The 18820-nt window shown below is 41.1% G+C and overlaps 1 protein-coding gene across 2 annotated transcripts in view; it reads right to left on the reverse strand.

Moving 5' to 3' along the window:
- Positions 1-263: 263 nt before the first annotated feature.
- The window catches only part of Erich1 (glutamate rich 1), a 105840-nt gene continuing 87283 nt past the window's right edge, over positions 264-18820 (reverse strand). For both annotated transcript variants that reach the window (XM_045131628.1, XM_045131629.1), the window contains 3 exons: positions 9466-9924; positions 4192-4386; positions 264-599 (listed from right to left, as the gene is read on the reverse strand). In XM_045131628.1, the coding sequence (XP_044987563.1) occupies positions 520-599; positions 4192-4386; positions 9466-9924 (734 nt within the window). In that variant the 3' untranslated portion in view covers positions 264-519. The remainder of the gene's footprint in view (positions 600-4191; positions 4387-9465; positions 9925-18820) is intronic.

The following is an 18820-nucleotide window of genomic DNA, read 5'->3' on the forward strand; positions in this document are numbered from 1 at the left end:
TATGTGCCATACACTGGCAAGGGAAAACTGACTGTAACACCCATAAACCTGCTCCCAACAATACACTGCCTCCAGGAGGCTTTTAATTCCTATATTGCCATCAGCTGGGGACCTAGCATTTAGAATACCCAAATTTAGGGGGGACACTTGAATCAAACTACCACACAAGGTAATTTATACTTTTATAAAAAAAACTATGACAACTTATACTATATAGTTTATTTAATAAAATGTTTATTTGTAATTTTTATAGAATACAGGAAAACAAAGCTTTATGTAGTAATTCAAGACATGTATCTATAAGTAAGTGAAAATTTTCAATTTTACTTGTTTCTCACTTAAACTCTTAGATGACATCTTACTCAATTTATGCAAATATAGGAATAAATAACATGACAGAAATGCCTTCAAAACTCCAAGGATTTGAGTTACAAAGAAAATACATATTTGTATAAAAAAAGAACTCTCAGTCCATGTCATATTTGCCTTTTATGTCTTCTTATTACACATTAGCTTTTCTCAAGTAATTATACTGCTTTTCAGAGGAAGAATATGTGTAGCCCAGTAATTAAAGAAATCTGAGAATACTCTGGCATGGTCTGGAAAACATAAACAAAGCAAACAAAAAAAAATCAAAGAGAAAGAAATAAATTATATATTATTAGTTTTCAGATTTTCACCTTTAGACCCAGAGAAAACCTTTAAACAAGTTAATAAATTGCAACCTAGGTATAAAAATTAGACTAACCGTGATATAATACAAATTGAAATGAAAAAGAAATGAAGTTCATGTCAAAAAAGTCAGGAGGCTAAGGAGATTGTTCAGTGGCTAAAGCTGCTCATTTGCAAAGCCTGCTGGCCTGGGATTCAATTCCCCAGGTACTCACATGAAGGAGTGTGTGCATGCACACATACAAATAAATACATTTAAAACAAGCAAGTTAGAAGAAGAACATTAAGTGGGGAGAGTCAGGGGCTATAGCATTTGGCTTTTATGAAACCAGTGCCATGCCAGAAAAGCCCAAATAAGTGGCCAAGGAGAGAGACAAAGTCATTTCCAGTATCACCTGCCAACCCTCCTGTCCCTTCTTAGAAAATCTGAGGCCCTGAATCAAGTCTTTCCTCAAACATCAGGCTTTACAATATCTATCGACTCAAGTTTAGTTTCAGAAGGCTCTACTACTTCTAATGTCCCCAGCAACAGAGAGTACAAGCTAACCCTGATGGTTGAGGCAGAGAATGGGGCAAAGGAGAAGGGGCCCATATTCAGGTCTTGTCAGACCTCCAGGCTGTCCCAGGACTCGGTTCACTGTTGCTGATCTGGGTGCTTCATTTCCAAACCAGATGGGATCCTAAGCCCTACTGCTGAAGGAAAAAGTACAACTACTGGCCCACAGTACAGAAGCCCTCACATTCTTCCCAGCATACTTCTGGCCAGGTGCAAGGTGTCAGACTTCTATAAGCCTCTTTTCCTCAGTCAAAATAATGAAAAGAGAACTTCCACACAGAGGATTAAAGGAGAGCTTAATACAGAAATTCCTACTGTACCTCCCTCAGTGCCTGAGTGTGACAGCTTTCAGTGAATGGCAGCTCTGACTCATAAACAAGGTCTGTGGCACCGTATAACTGTAAGTCTAACGTCCATGTTTTTCCAAGCACCTAAATGGCCTTAACATTGTGACAGTAGTGAACTTGTAAAAGGTGTCTGAATTACATTTCAGTAAAGCTTTTATGCAAAGGGAAAGAAACTAGGAAAAGAATTATTGTGACAGTGGAACAAGAAAGGATCTGTAATAGGAAGAAAATACTGGATCTGCTTTTAAATGCTATCCCTACAGAGATGACAAGACATAGCTACTAGAGTTCATGTGCTAGCTTTAAGAAGAAAAAAAAATGTAATTCCAAAGAGCTATGTAGGGCAAATTTCATTAGATAATCCACTATTTGAGAACAAAGCATCATTCATAAATTTTATTCCACACAGTAACTTGATACAGAAAAACTTTAAGTGCATATTCTACCTTGAGCTCATAGGGAAACTGTTTTACAGAAAACATATCTGTTTATAAGTTTTAGTTATGTCAACTGTTTAGGATAAATGTGCTGCTTGTGGACAAAACCTGCACAGTGGTCTTGAGGCCAAGCCATTTACTTTCACAGTGCAGATTTTGCTGGATCCCAGCAACTATCTGCATTACTGATGTTTCTCACAACACTGTACGTGAAGAGTCTCAAGTACAGGAAACATAGACCTTTATAAAAAGGTAAATTTCAAAAATTTAAATGGTTTGTTCTCATTTCATAAAAATTTAGTACTAGTTTAACTAAATAAATTGGCTTTTTGTAGTTTGAGATAAAACCTTTTTGTGAAAATTTAAATTTGTCAAATATTTAATATTACTTAGTAGGCTTGACAACCGACCAAAGATATGGAACTGCTGGCCTGTGATCTCATAGGAAGCCTTACTCCTTCCCACCTACTCATTCCTAACGCCAATAAGCATGATCTCTCTCTCCCTTTCTGTCATGTATCTCCTGACCTCAGGGCCTCATGTAGTTTCTTTTCTTTTTCCATCTTCTCCTATGGCCAGCTCTCTTACAGATCCCCTTTACTCACAAGTCTTCTGATTTTCAATAATTAAGCCTTTGTCCTATGTTCTATCCACAGCTCCATCTGGGTGACCCTGCCCCTCCCAATCCTCCACTGCTCTCTGTACAACTCCAAGACCCTGACAGTGCCACATACTTGATACTCCTCATTATGTTTTTTCTCTGTCATTTGTACTTGTCTTTTCCATAGGCATAGGCTAAAACCTCACATCCCATACCCACCTAGCCAGAAAATCCCATTGACTCTTCCTACACAGGCTGTGCCTGCCCTTCCTACTACCTCACCCTGGCCCATGTTTTGGTCACCTTGCACTAGGGCTATTATATATCACCATCTGTCCCTGCACGTGTTCTTTTCCTTCTTACTCCAATCTAGAAACCTAGAGACCCACCAAAGGCATTCAGAACTTCCACTCAAAGCCTCCCAAGAACTTTGGAAAAAAAAAAAAAAAGACAACACATTGCTGTGACTCCACTTCTCCAGTCTTGTCCTCTGTGCCAGCACACATGCTTCTATGCTGCTTTGTACCCTGGCACTTCTTAGCTCTTATTTCACAGCCTGTACTTGGCTACAAGAATACCCTCCTCCTGTTCTTCAGCTCCTCCACAGCTCACACCTCTAAGACTTGCTAGTTACTTTACCTATTTATCTGGCTCATTATGTCTTCTCACAGGAACACAGGCTCCCATATGCAGGGCTTTGACCTGTCTTCTTATGGAGGAGCCCAGGACCAAACTAGTTTTTGGTACTATGTCAGATACACCTCTTCTCCACAAAGAACGGGTACACTCATATATGGCCATTTCTCTGGCTCCCTCAATCACAATATCCTTTCCAATTAAAAGTCAAAGTGTTCCTTGTTCCAGCCTTTCATTGGCTTGTTAGCGCAATGCCATACTGCTTTGCTTTCTTTTCCCTTGACTTCATTTGCTGCTTGGCTTCTACATGTAAGTTTTGTTTCTGCAGCTGGACTGAAAGGTTTAGAGGAGACACCACAGACTCTAGGTCTCTCCCTTCACTCACTTACATGAAGCTTGCCCAGTGCTTCCTCCAGTCCAGCTTTGTACTTTGCCTTCAGTGTCTGCTGGTTTCTGTGGCCCAATTGCACTCACCCTGACCACAGCCTCATACATGGCACTGTGAAGTCTTGAGTACAATTGTCTCCTACACAAAAGTTTGCAGTAGGGACATAAACAAATGAAAGAACACCACAATAATTCAACCCTCCTTTTAACTGTCCCAAAGTGAGTTTATAATAAGGCACTGGATTTTTGGAGGACAGAAAACATTAACTTTTTTTTTTCCCCAAGTCAGCAGAGGAAAAGGAAAAAGGGCAAGAAATGAATTCTTCTCCTTCTAATTAAACTTACAGAAACTGGCTCCAAGAACTGATAGTGCAAAAGCTGGGAAGTTAGATGGCATACATTTTTGCATACATTCTGAGATATAGGCACAAACAGCCTTTTTCTCTGGGGGATTCTATCCTTCTACGGAATACATGCACTGTTATGTATTTTTGACCCATCACTGTTTTGGTGGATTTTCAGAGCTGATTCCCAAGAAGATGTGCTAGTACTTACCAGGAGACAGGGTGAAGCATTCCTGGAACCTCTCCAGAATATTCTTTAGTCTCTCCATGTCTTTTAGATATAGCTGGGCTTTCCTGTGATCTAAAGTTAATATATCTGAGGGAGGCATCCTGCGAGACTCGAGGGAGCAGAGCAATGCTTCAGCAGTCTCTATATATACAGATGAATCTGAGTCTTTGGAAATACCTGAAAGAAGTGAGCATCATGTAGGCTCTGACTTTCAACATAAGCTTTCATTTCATTTCACCTCAGTTTTCTTTTCTTTTCTTTCTTTTTGAGGTAGGGTCTCCCTCTAGCCCAGGCTAACCTGGAATTCATTATGTAGTATCAGGCTAGCCTCGAACTCACAGTGATCCTTCCACCTCTGCCTCCCAAGTGCTGGGATTAAAGGTGTGTGCCACCATACTGGGGTAGCTTTCATTTCATTTATTTATTTGAGAGAGAGAGAGAGAGAGAGAGAGAGAGAGAGGGGGAGGGAGGGAGGGAGAGAGAGAGAAAGGGGGGGGGGAGAGGAAGGGAGGGAGGGGGAAGGGAGGGAGGGAGAATATGGGTGCACAGATGCACAGGGCTTCCAGCCACTGCAAACGAATTCCAGATGCATGTGCCACCTTGCACATCTGGCTTACGTAGGTCCTGGGGAATTGAGCCTTGAACCAGAGTTCTTAGGCTTCATAGGCAAGCACTTAACTACTAAGCCATCTCTCCAGCCCCTAGTCATTTCTTTTTTTTTTTTTAAATTATTTATTTATTTATTTGAGAGCGACAGACACAGAGAGAAAGACAGATAGAGGGAGAGAGAGAGAATGGGCGCGCCAGGGCTTCCAGCCTCTGCAAACGAACTCCAGACGCGTGCGCCCCCTTGTGCATCTGGCTAACGTGGGACCTGGGGAACCGAGCCTCGAACCGGGGTCCTTAGGCTTCACAGGCGAGCGCTTAACCGCTAAGCCAGCTCTCCAGCCCTAGCTTTCATTTCTTAAAGAGGCCTCAAATATACATTGCACTAGCAAAACAAATTCCCGGGAGAGAATCAGAGTAGAACTCTGAAAAGGAATGACAACAAAGTTTCACTGTTTGAATGACATGGAAACTGGGCATGTTCCTTCCTGTATCTGAGCTGTTAAATACCTTCCAAGCAAACATAGGACTCAGTCTTGTAGACAGCAGCAAGACAGTGAAAATGAGTTCATTGCCATATCCATTGCCCAGCTTTGCTTATTCTTATGAAGGTCCATTGTGTTGGTCTTATGAAGACAGTTGATATTTATTTATTTATTAGAGAGAGAAAGAGGGAGAAAGAGTGAGAGAATGGGCACACCAGAGCCTCTAGCCTCTGCAAATGAACTCCAGACGCATGCACCATCTTGTGCATCTGGCTTATGTGGGTCCTGGGGAATCAAACCTGGGTCGTTTGGCTTTGCAGGCTAACTGCTAAGCTATCTTTATAGCCCTCTTCTTCTTTTTTAATAAAGAAAAGTCTCCTTGGGGCTGGAGAGATGGCTCAGTGGTTAAAGTGTTTGCCTGCAAAGCCTAACAACCCTGGTTTGATTCCTCAGTGGCACATGCATCTGGAGTTCTTTGTAGTGGTTGGAGGCCCTGGTGACCCTGTTCCCTCTCCTCTCTCTGCTTGCAAATAAATAAATAAAATAGTAAATTAAAAAAAAAAAGAAAGAAAAGTTACTGCGCAAGGTGGTGCATGCCTTTAATCCCAGTACTTGGAAGGTAGAAGTAGGATGATTGCCATGAGTTCGAGACCACCCTGAGACTACACAGTGAATTCCAGGTCAGCCTGAGCTAGTGTGAAACCCTACCTCGAAAAACCAAAAACATGGAGCCGAAAGCCGGGCATGGTGGCGCATGCCTTTAATCCCAGCACTTGGGAGGCAGAGGTAGGAGGATTGCTATGAGTTTGAGGCCACCCTGAGAATGCAGAGTGAATTACAGGTCAGCCTGGGCTAGAGTGAGACTTTACCTTGAAAAACCAAAGGGGGAAAAAAAAATGGAGCTGTGTGTGGTGGTGCACGTCTTTAATCCCAGTACTTGGGAGGCAAAGGTAGATAAATCACCATGAGATCAAGGCCACCCTGAGACTACCTAGTGAATTACTGGTCAGCCTGGACTAGAATAAAACCCTACTTTGAAAAAAAAAAAAAGTTTCCCTTTTAGTTATTGAATTTTCTTTAGTGGTATATCCACTGGTAAGTTATATGTGCTCTGATAAATAACTCCCCATTCATAATCAAACTCAGTGGGTTATACCCACACACCAGGGGAAAAAAAAAAAAACACACCTAGAAAATAGACTAACTGGGAAGAGGGGATTCAGTGAAAGGCAACAGGAGGGGACAAGAGAAAGTAATAAGAAGGGATTATGATCAAAATACATTATATACATACATAAAGACTGTCAATAAATACAATGTTAAAAAGTTCCCTGTTTATTCTATTTCATTTGTTTGTGTGTGGTGTGTTGTTTATGGCATATGCATGTGTATGTGCCCTTGTCATCCCCATGTGCTCACCTGCAGCTGGAGTAGGGGTGGGGTGCATGCCTATGTTAGCCAGAGCAGAATGTCAGGTGTCCTGTTCCATTGCTCTTCCACCCAGTGTCTCCTACTGATACCTGAGCTTGCTGTTTTTCATGAGCCTGGGTGACTCCCTTGTCTCTGCTTCTCTGTGGGACTAAGGTTATAGGCCCATGTGGCCATATCTAGCTGTTTACATGGGTTTTGGAGATTTAAACTTGGGAGGTTTCAGGCTCCCTCAGTCCCTCATGCTTGACCAGGAAGCACACTTAACTCCTGAGCCATCTTTCTAGCCCTCTCTTTTATTAATTTTGTTTATTTTTATTTATTTGAAAGCAACAGAGAAAGCGGGAGAGAGGGAGAGAGAATGGGCATGCCAGGGCCTCCAGCCACTGCAAACGAACTCCAGATGCACGTTACCACCTTATGTGGGTCCTGGCGAATCAAGCCTCGAACCAGGGTCCTTAGGCTTCACAGGCAAGCACTTAACTGCCAAGCCATCTCTCCAGCAACCCCTCTCTTTTATCTTTAAATTTTTATTTTGAGGTAGGGTCTCCCTCTAGCCCAGGCTGACCTAGAAATCACTATGTAGTCTCAGGGTGGCTTCAAACTCACCACAGTCCTCCTACCACTGCCTCCTCAGTATTGGATTAAAGGCATGTGTCACTATGCCCAGTGAGTATTGATTTTTAATTTGACTTCTCTAGTGATTCTTGGTATGACTGTTGGCTTGCCATAGACTCCTCTAAATACTGAGTGAAAAAATCTACTAAGAAGCTGGGTGTGGTAGTGCACACCTTTAATCTCAGCACTCAGGAGGCAGAGGTAGGAGGACTGCGGTGAGTTTGAGGCCACCCTGAGACTACATAGTGAATTCCAGGTCAGTCTGGGCAAGAGAGAGACCCTACCTCAAAAAAACAAACCAACAAAGAAACAAAATCTACTGAGGTCTCTTGAATCATGCTTCTATCCTGCAGTGCCTTAGCTGTGTCCTGCTATTGTGTCATTTGAAAATTTACTAGGTACATTTTCAATCTGTCAGTGAAACTTCTATGAACATATTAAAGAGGAAAGGGCAAACATCCTCTGCTACCAACTTCTTGGTTAAAACTGATCTACTACTGGTGTCTCTATTAGTTACTTTTCTTGTTACATTGACAGAATGCCTGACAGAAACAACTTAAGGGAGGAAGCAGTTATTCTGGCTCCTGATTCAGAAGATTCATTCCATTCATGGCAAGGAGGGCATGGTGATGGGAGCACTTTGCAGATGTGTGAGCAGGAGTTTAAGGTTGTTGGTTGCATTATGTAGGCAGTCCGAAAGCAGAGAACTTGGGTTAGAAACAGAGCCAGGCTACAACCCATAAGTGAACTCCACCCCCAAGTACCCACTTCTTCCACCTAGATTTCCCCCCCTCCTAAAGGCACCATACCCTTGCAAAACAGCTCCACCAACTAGGGACCAATTGTTCAGACACATGAGTCTGTAGAGGTGCATTTCACACTCAAATCATAATAGTATCTTTGCATTAGTATTTAAATGATTACTTCCTATTTTTAAAACAATTTTAATCTTTAAAAATTTTATTTATTTATTTGAGCAAAAGCGAGAGAGGAAGAGACAGAGAGAAAGAGAGAATGGGCACTCCAGGGCCTCCAACCATTGCAAATGAACTCCAGAGTTATGTGTCCCTTATGCATCTGGTTTACATGGGTCCTAGGGAATCAAACCGGGATCCTTAGGCTTCACAGGCAAATGCCGTGAACACTAAGCCATTTCCTCAGCCCGGTTACTTCCTATTTTATTATACAATTCTCAGTTATGTTCACATCAGGTGTCTGACTGACATCTGCATCTACTAATCCCATCAGTTTCCCCTGTATCCCCCAGTAATGCAATCCAAATGGGAAAACAGCTTGCTTGTTGGAGTACTTTGTTCTGAGTCTGACCATGCTGGTTCTTGATTGGCACTTGTTCTTTTTAGCCCTTAGGATGGTTGCTAATAAAGAATTATAAACATGTGAGCAATCATCTCAGTGAGAATGGGTCTTTATTTTTCACATCCTACATCAATACAAATACTCAAAAATGCCTACTGATAACCTATAAGTTACATACAGAAGAGTAAAATAAGTATGCTTCAAGAAGAGAGAGCTATGGCTCTTTTATTTTTGTCCAGTAGCTTATCATGAACAGAAGTTCAAAGTGATCAGTGAGACTTATGTATATTTAGAAACACAGCCAAGAACACCAATACATTTCAAAATCTGACTTTAGGAAAATAAAAACATAAGCCCAACCCATGTGTGGTGCTACAGCATCACAGTGCTGGTTGCTGTTTCCTTCATGATGCAGGAGCCATGACCTAGGCTAGCTCCATGGAGGAAAGAATTTAAGCATTCTCATTTTTGCCTTGAAGCATATTACTTACTTTGAATATTCTAATGTGTTTTATACAGTAAATATTTACATATTTTACTACATTTTGTTAGTTTTCCAAATATTAAATGAAAGTCATTACTCAAAAGAAAACGGTGGTGGTGGGGTGCTGGAGAGATGGCTCAGGGGTTAATATGCTTGCCTTCAAAGCATAAAGATCTAGGTTTGATTCCTAGTACCCATGTAAAGCCAGATACACAAGGTGATACGTCTGTCTGGAGTTTGTTTGCAGTGGCTAGAGGTCCTGGCATACCCATATTCTCGCTCGCTCTCATTTCATATATATATAGGAAAAAAACCTACCATCATGATCAATTTCTTGTGTTGCCTTCAGAAAATTTAGGTTGCCATCTACTTTGCTGTCAGCAAGCTCATTGTCTTTCTGGATGATGTCTGGGACTGTGCCCCCCTCACTGGGGTCTCCAGGGCCCACTTCCAGAGGGTCTTGAGCCCCTTCTTTTGCAGCATGCTCCACATCTTCCTGCTCACTGCTGCCTTCCTCAGGTTGGTATGTGAAGCTAACACCAGAGGCCTTTGTGACTAAGCCAGCTGCTTTCTTCCGCCTAAGTTGTTGCTTCTTTTTTAGCTTCTTTTTTTTATTTTTGCTCACTGTGGGACCAGATGTATCTTTGCCTTGTAAAAGATTCTGCTGTTTCTTTGATTCTTCTTGCTCTATAATAACATCATTGGGATTTTTAAGTTTTTTCTTTGATTTGTGCTTTCTACTTCTTCTCCTCTTTTGTTGATCAGGAAGATTCAGATCTGTTCAAAAATTCAAATACAATAGTTTTCAGTACAATAGAACCATAATAAATGTTAGCTTAAATAAAATTTCAACTAGGGGGCTGGAGAGATGGCTTAGCGGTTAAGCGCTTGCCTGTGAAGCCTAAGGACCCTGGTTCGAGGCTCGGTTCCCCAGGTCCCACGTTAACCAGATGGACAAGGGGGCGCACGCGTCTGGCGTTCGTTTGCAGAGGCTGGAAGCCCTGGTGCGCCCATTCTCTCTCTCCTTCTATCTGTCTTTCTCTCTGTGCCTGTCGCTCTCAAATAAATAAATAATTAAAAAAAAATTTCAACTAGGATAGTTTTAGTATAAACAGAATTTAACCTATTTACTTCAGTGATCTTCATCTCAAGCAATCACACTTCCAGAAGTCATACAGACTAACATAAATTGACAGCATACTTCCCTCACCAACTGAGAAAATACCCCCACCCACAAATATACTCTTACAGCTGTTATAATTGTGGCACCTAAGTTTCTAAAAAAAATTTTTTTTATACAGGGTCTTGCTCTAGCCCAGGCTTACCTGGAATTCACTACATACTCACAGGGTGGTCTCAAACTCAGTTGATCCTCCTATCTCAGCCTCCTGAATGCTGGGATTAAAGGCATGTACTACTATGTCTGGCTACCATCTAGTATGTTTTTTAAGGATATGAGAATTGTTTTGTTGGATATAAAATTTAATTTCCAGCCAGGCATGGTAGAGGAAGAGGTAGGAGGATCGTCATGAGTTCAAGGCCACCCTGAGACTACATAGTTCATAGTGAAGTCTAGGTCAGCCTGAGCTAGAGTGAGACCCTACCTTGAAAAACAAAACAAAAAATTAATAATAATAACAATAATAATAATTTCCTGTGGCTTTGGGAAAAATATGAACTCTTATTTGTTGAGTTAGGGGAATTCCTATACCTTGGTCCAAGCTGGCCTCAAACTGGAGATTCTCTTCCTTCAGTCTCCTGAAAAGTGGCAAACCTATGCCACTACATAGTTAAAAACCCATGAGCTCTTCCCTCACGTTTTAATTTATTGAATAAAGCTTTATTTTAATGCAAAATGATACATGAAAATTTTATACATGCATATATAACAACAGTCAAAATGTTTTCTGTAGTATAAATATACAATATAAAAAACCCCCTATGAATTCTTATGCTGTTTACTGGGTAGAAAAGTTCTGAGCTTCACTATTTGCCATTTTTTTATGGTGTAAGTACATGTCACTGCTGTACTATAGATTAGGCATAGACATTCACAGTTAACCTGCTGCTCAGGTGAGCAGCAGTGATCTGCATAGGGGAGATGTATGGCACACAGGGCCAATCAGGAGCATCACTGATAAGAAGAAACACCCAGTGCATGTACTGTTACTAGCACAACAAGGAAAGTCTCAGAGTTTGTGTGGTACTGTAGACACCTGAAGGTGCACATGTAGACAGAGGAAAAAATGTCACAAAATTCTGTACTCCATCTGTTATGGAAACCTTTTTTCTCTGGGCCGAGGTAAACACAAGTCTATTTATTTATCCCAGATAGGGCCCAAATAACATATCAAAGTATAATTGTATCAAAACCAGTTTGTTGAACCAATAAGTTTATTGGGGTTACTTACTGAGCAGATTGAGGGGTTACTTACAGGAGCATAGATGGTAGCTGCAACACCAAAAATCCCGCCCCAGCACAGGTGATGATTCATGAAAGCTGCATCTCTCCAGCACACTGCACAACCTGCAAGCCACTAGGCTGACCAGTCTCTTCCCATGCAGTTGTTTACCCTTTTTATCACCCAAGGTGGGGTCTGTTACATTCCCCCAACCACGTGTTGGTCTCCTGAGCTTAAATTCAACTCCAGAAGGGAATATATCAATTGCTACACAACAATGGTCAGAATGTGCCTCTCAACAATTGTTTACTATTCCTATAACCTTGAGGAGTGGCTGTGTGACTTTTTTTTTTTTTTTCCCCCAAGGTAGGGTCTTGCTCTAGCTCAGGCTGACCTGCAACTCACTATATAGTCTCAGGGCAGCCTCGAACTCATGGCAATCCTCCTACCTCTGCCTCCTGAATGCTGGGATTAAAGGCGTGTACCACCACCCCTGACTTCATATGACATTTTAAGTTTCAGTTCTCCCAGAATTCTTGACTTCTCGACTCTCCTCCCTTCAGGACAGAATACTTCAATTTGGAAGAATTTGCTAACAACACCATCTTAGATACATTGTACACTTTTGAGGTCACTAAACATATGACCAAGTACACTCTTCTGGTCACTAGTAATGCATATCTTCTGGGCCTTACCTAAGTAGCTTATAATTGCAAAGCTTGCCCAATATCTTGTTCTCTGATTTTCAGACAATTCTCATTTTCAGTAGTTATTTTTTCTTAAAAATATTTATTTATTTATTTTGGAAAAGGAGGGGGGGGGAGAGAGAGAGAGAGAGAGAGAGAGAGAGAGAATGGGCATACCAGGGCCTCCAGCCACTGCAAAGAACTCCAGATATATATGCACCACTTTGTGCTGATTTTTAGTAATTCTTGTTTGAGTTTTTTTGGGATGTACATTCTATTATACAAAATGTTTTATTTATTTAAGGGGGGGAGGGAGGGAGGGAGAATGGGCATACCAGGTCCTCTCTAGACACATGTGCCAAGTTATGCATCTGGATTTATGGGGAACTGAACTAAGGTCCTTAGGCTTTGCAGACAAGTGCCTTAACCACTAAACCATCTCTCCTGCCCAAGCTGTACATTCTTGAGAAATCAAGATTAAGTACTGTCTACAGGGGAGATGCCATCTCAATAATAGTTCTTGTTTCCTTGTAACTTCTAGCTAAAGGCTTTAGTTTTTGCTCTGAAATTAGGTTATGTTCCATATGTTTTCCATGGTATGGTATTTTATATAGCTTTCATATTCCACTTAAGTTTCCTTAGTAGTCTCCAGTTGTGTTGGAGTGCTGAGTAACATGGAGCCCTAAGTAACTACCTGGCTGGGTGCTCTTCTCTCTTTGTGTGCAGTTGAACTTTCATTGAACTGATTAAGAAAGAAGTCACAGTGTGCTTTACCACCCTGAAAATATATAACATAGATTACTTTCTGCTTTGTGTCCATGTCAGAATAGTCACTGTGTTGTGGTATTCATAGTTAACAATTCCAGTACTATTTTTGAATGAGAGCTCTCAGTTTTCTCCTGATACACTTAGCAACTGTATCTATGAAACCTACTGCTACCTCAAACTTGATGCAAGGCCAAAAGCATGCCTTATAAAAATCATGATATAAGAATATGGCTTAGCCCATAATTACTGTATTTTACTGCTTTCCTCAATTACTGGTGGATTTTTGAATATGTTTTTTCCATTTCATGAATCAATCATGAATCAGAATGAGTCAAAACCAGGAGTCTGCTAAATGTAGATGGCAGATCAATGCTAGCTGATTCCAAGTATCTATGCAAGATCTTAGAGTTGGTCTGCAAAATATGAATGTCCAAAGAATAGTCATTATTTATAAAATATTTTTATTTCCTAGGTTCAATTTTTAAAACATAAAACTTCTCTCCTAAGTGTCTCAAAAATACTTGATTTGGGAGTCATTCTGACAGGTCACTTGGTATGTGGGGTCTTAACTACCCACAAAAAGCAGTGAGTAGAAGTGCAGTTCCTCAGTTCTTCCCAGGCTTTTTGTGGCTAGCTGGCAGCTTCAAACATCCAACTAATTACCAACTTTGTTTTTCTCTTTCTTAAATGGTTGGACTATATTCTGAATGGATGTCCTAGTAAGAAAGATTACACCATTTACCTGTTGTTTTGAAAAGGCTGTAATTTAGTAATTTTAAAAGGTAGAGGGGGCAAAACAGCTCAAAATGATAACATTTTACCATACCTTTCTTATAAATGTGTATGTGTGTCTGTGCTTTTGAAAGGGAAAATGTATCTGGGTACGATGGTTCAGAAGCTGAGGTAGGTGGATTGCTGTAAGTTCAAGGTCAGCCTGAGACTACATAGTAAATTCTAGGTCAGCCTTGGCTAGAGCAAGATCCTACCTAGAAAATAAAAAGGGAAAAATGTAATATTTCTTTGAAAAGAGCCATTGTGAATACACATTGCAGATACTCACTGTGAATACTCTGCACAAGATAAGTGAAAACTTGTTTTATTGCTGTGATTGTTAAGAGTCTCATATTTAGAACACTGAACATATATTACTATATAATGAGGAAAACTTATTTAAACTTGATGAGATTATGACATCCCAAAACTTAGGGGTTGCCATTTAGTCCTTTTTTTTTTTTTTTTGGTTTTTCAAGGTAGGGTCTCATGCTGGTCCAGGCTGACCTGGAATTAACTATGTAGTCTCAGGGTGGCCTCGAACTCTCAGTGATCCTCCTACCTCTACCTCCCGATAAAAGGCATGAGCCACCACGCCCAGCGAGTCCTCTTTTCTGAAGGGCAATTTGTAGGAAAGAAAAGTCAACGATATAAGCATTTATCCATAGCTAGACATGTAGGGATGCAGCAGCTCTATGGGCTAGGGATGTAGTTTAGTGTAAAATGTTTGCTTGGTATTCATGAGGTTCCCCTACTGTCAATATTGGGGGGGAGGGAAGAAGAAGAAACCAAACTAAGAGGAAAACATGGCAGTTTCCATGTCAAATTTGGTGTGATGACCTATAACCTCCATTCTTAGGAGGCTGACGTAGGAGGATGGAGAGAATTTAAGAGTTCTAGACCAGTGTAAAATGAGATCCAATCTAAAAAACTGCTTCATGGGACAGAATTCCTGCCTGATACTGAAAACCTAATGAAAAGCTTAAGGCTTAGGAGGTCATAAACCCTAGGGGGGAAATTACTACTGTTACCTGCCTAAATGCATATATTATGCCCACCAAACTGTCCTCTACATACTTATGTTTATGGCTTAGTTTGGCAAGTTTTTATGTGCTATTCCTAAAGTCATAAGCAAAGTGTGAATAACAAATATACTCTATACCACATGTCCTCTCATGCACACCCTGTAAGGATTCTGACCCCAGTGTTCTGCCCAAACTCAGAGAAGAATGCAACAATTTACTAAATGTATATATAACAAAACAGTAAGTCTTAATAGTCCCGTATCGATCTTAAAAATTGAAAAAAATAAAGCCGGGTGTGGTGGCGCACACCTTTAATCCCAGCACTCGGGAGGCAAAGGTAGGAGGATCGCTCTGAGTTAGAGGCCACCCTGAGACTACATAGTGAATTCCAGGTCAGCCTGAGCTAGAGTGAGACCCTACCTCGAAAAACAAAAATAGCAACAACAACAAAAAAATTGCAAAAGGAATGTGAGACCTAGAGTTTCAGCTATGCATTTTACTAAACATAAGAAAACAAAACCAATGTTCATCTTACAGACTGTAGAAAGGACGATAAACATAGCCTATTCCCTCCCAACCCTGACAAGAATATTGTGTGAGAGAGGAACACAAGCCTCTCACAAGCACTGCTATAAAAACCTAAACGAAGTATCAATAAAAGATTGCAATGATATAAAGTATTTGGTTATTTTTTAAAAACATATTTAAGAAGGAGAAAGAGAGATGTGTAGAGCTAACTCAGCTCTACATTGGGATTTGAACAAAACAAGGGGTGAACAGAAGAAAGCGTGTGAGAATTAACTAGATAAATTACAGTATGCAGAGAAAATCTAAAAGACTGGTCAAGCTCATGTGAGGCCACTAATAAATGTGAAGGGTATTGCTTAGTAGTGTGAAAGAATGAGCTTCCTACACATCCCTATATGGATCTAAAACTAAAATACTGAGTGGCAGATCCCAAATTACAAAACATGTACAGGTCACATGACTCTCCTCATTAAGATCTAGGACCAGAGTAGAGGGGCAGAAAATTGATCCTGGGCTTCTTGAGTGGGTAGAAACAGGGTCAGAGTCCTCATGTGTGTGTGTGTGACAGGATGTGTGGTGAGATATATATTTGTCATTCAGACTGCACTGTTCCTGGGTCCCACAAGGTTGCTGAGAACAACTGAGGAAGTGGGGTAGCTTTGGGAAGCATCCTAGGGAGCTAAACCCAGTGTAGCTACATGTCCAAGTTCCATAGTGTTTAAGTTTGTTGGACATGAAGCACTGCAAAAAACACAAACTCAGAAAAATGGCACCCTTTATCTTATTTAAAACACATGACTACAGGCACTGTGGGTTACCTAAATACTTAGCAACTGAGAAAACAAAATGTTTGTGTACAATTTTCTCACATGAGCTGAAAGAGAAAAGTATTCTTAGGGTTTGGAGTATTGAAAGCTTGTGAGGGCAATGATAACCCGGAGGAAGGAAATAGAAGCATGGTGGCAAAGCTATGCTTGACAAGAGATAGTGTCCCTAGAGGCACAGAGCTCACTTATCTCTCAGGTACTGACCTTCTGCCCATGTGGGCATATCTATTTCTTAGAACCATACTTATGATGCCCTATTTCCTGCCAAATCAGAAGACATTACTTAAACAAAAGTCACATCTTTGTCATGGTAGAAAGATGCCACTGACAAAGATTCTCTGCTTGGCCAATTGTAATCTTCTGAACCGCCTCCTAAGCCCACTGTGCAGGCCTACCTAAAATCTAATCTTTTTTTTTTTTTTTTTTTGGTTTTATGAGATAGGGTCTCACTCTAGTCCAGGCTGACCTGGACTTCACTATGTACTCTCAGGGTGGCTTTGAAATCACAGTGATCCACCTACCTCTGCCTCCCAAGTGCTGGGATTAAAGACGTGTACCACTATGCCTGGCTAAAATCCAACCTTAGCAATACCAGTGTAGCCTGAACTCTCCCTCACATACCTGCTCACTTTGCATATCTGTTCTATTTCCTCACCCTCTATAACCCCTCAGGTGGTATTGGTTCACCTACTCTGCCCTCAGCAAGTATTAAGTCAGTTTAGCCCAATCCCTCCATTCCTACTGTCTCCTCTTAGTGATTTCATGTATGCACATATGTTCATCATGTGCACACACACACACATACATCATTCCCTAACTCTAAATCCCTATTTGTCTATATTGTGTTTGGGGTGAGCCCACTCTCTTCCCACTAGGAAGCCCCCCTTCAGTGCTCTCTGTATATATTACAAGGGTCCAAAAAAAGTCTGTCTTACTGCCTTAACATGCATCAGGAATAATTTTATCTTTAGTGTGTGATATAACTAAAGTTACAACTGAGGCAGTTAGGGTGACTGGGCCCTGAAAGTAAACAGCAGAAATGTCTTGCTTGGGCCTGCCCTTGCAGTCTCCACTTTACTAGAGATCAGAGAAAAATCTGGTTTCTCCATATCCTTTGCTTAATCTGTTTTTTCATAAACACACTAAGTCCTTCTTTGGGAAGGAGTTTTCCTTTCCGAATATTAAGGTTTAAATCTGATCCTGGAATTCTGGTTGGTTAAATTCAACCTTAAACATGGGATTATGGCTAGCCTCTTCTTGAGCCAACCCCCTAGCCCAGACAAATCAGCCCCCTCTCTCTTTTACCTGAAAGTAAAACCCACTACAATAAGGTTATAAATAGACACCAGGTTGGCAAACTCTGTTTTGTTGACTGTTCATCTCTCCTGAACTTCCAGGTTCCTGTCCTGGTAAGCTGCCCTTCATCTCAGCCCGGACAAAGGGAGACCTCAACCCCTACTCCCATATGGCATCTCTTTCCTCTCCTGCTTCTTACATGGCAGGAACTCTCTGCACTTTCTTCTCTTTCCTCTCTAAATCCCTTTCCATGTTTCTTCTGGGCCCATGCTCACTTCCCACATGGGCTCTCAGACCACATGGATGTATCCATTTCCCTTCCCTTCATTGAAGGGTTGTAGCACACTTAAATTTTATGTGATATAATTTTCTCTCTATACTAAGTTTCTCAAAGAAAGACACATGTATATGTCACAAACAAACCTTAGTACTTGTTTGGATTTTATGTATTTGATACAAATACCTATGTATAAAGAATTTCTGTGTGAAAAAAGACACGAATAACCAACCATGGAAGTGCTGGTATTGTTCTTATTTTCCAGTTTGATGAAAATTTTTTACTCATATGTTCTATTTTCACTTCTTTTTGGTTTTTCGAGGTAGGATCTCACTCTGGTCCAGGCTGACCTGGAATTCACTATGTAGTCTCAGGGTGGCCTCAAACTCACGGTGATCCTCCTACCTCTGCCTCCCGAGTGCTGGGATTAAAGGCGCGCGCCACCACGCCCAACTTACTTATAATTTTCATTTACTTATTTGAGGGAGAGAGAAAGAGAGGAGGAAGAGAATGTGCATTCCAAGGCATCTAGCCATTGCAAATGAACTCCAGATGCATGTATTACCTCGTGTATCTGGCTTATGCGGGACTTGGGAATCAAACCTGGGTCCTTTGGCTTTGCAGGCCAGTGCCTTAACTGTTAAGCCATTTCTCCAGCTCCTTACTCATAATTAAAAACAAGTTTTTGGGCTGGAGTGATGGCTTAGCGGTTAAGCGCTCGCCTGTGAAGCCTAAGAACCCCGGTTCGAGGCTCGGTTCCCCAGGTCCCACGTTAGCCAGATGCACAAGGGGGCGCACGCGTCTGGAGTTCGTTTGCAGAGGCTGGAAGCCCTGGCGCGCCCATTCTCTCTCTCTCCCTCTATCTGTCTTTCTCTCTGTGTCTGTCGCTCTCAAATAAATAAAAATTAAAAAAAAAAACAAGTTTTTCATAATCCTACATATTTTAAATGCTCCATTATACTTTAGCAGAGGCACTTTTCTCAGGGAACCTAAGGGAGAAACTAAGTCATAGGTCAACTTCTGGGTAATCAGTTTTCTGTAAAAGAAGCTCCACAGTACAAAGTGTGCTTGCTCTCTGCAGCAGAGGGCAGCT

This window comes from Jaculus jaculus, chromosome 12, assembly GCF_020740685.1.
Source record: "Jaculus jaculus isolate mJacJac1 chromosome 12, mJacJac1.mat.Y.cur, whole genome shotgun sequence".
Taxonomy (NCBI): domain Eukaryota; kingdom Metazoa; phylum Chordata; class Mammalia; order Rodentia; family Dipodidae; genus Jaculus; species Jaculus jaculus.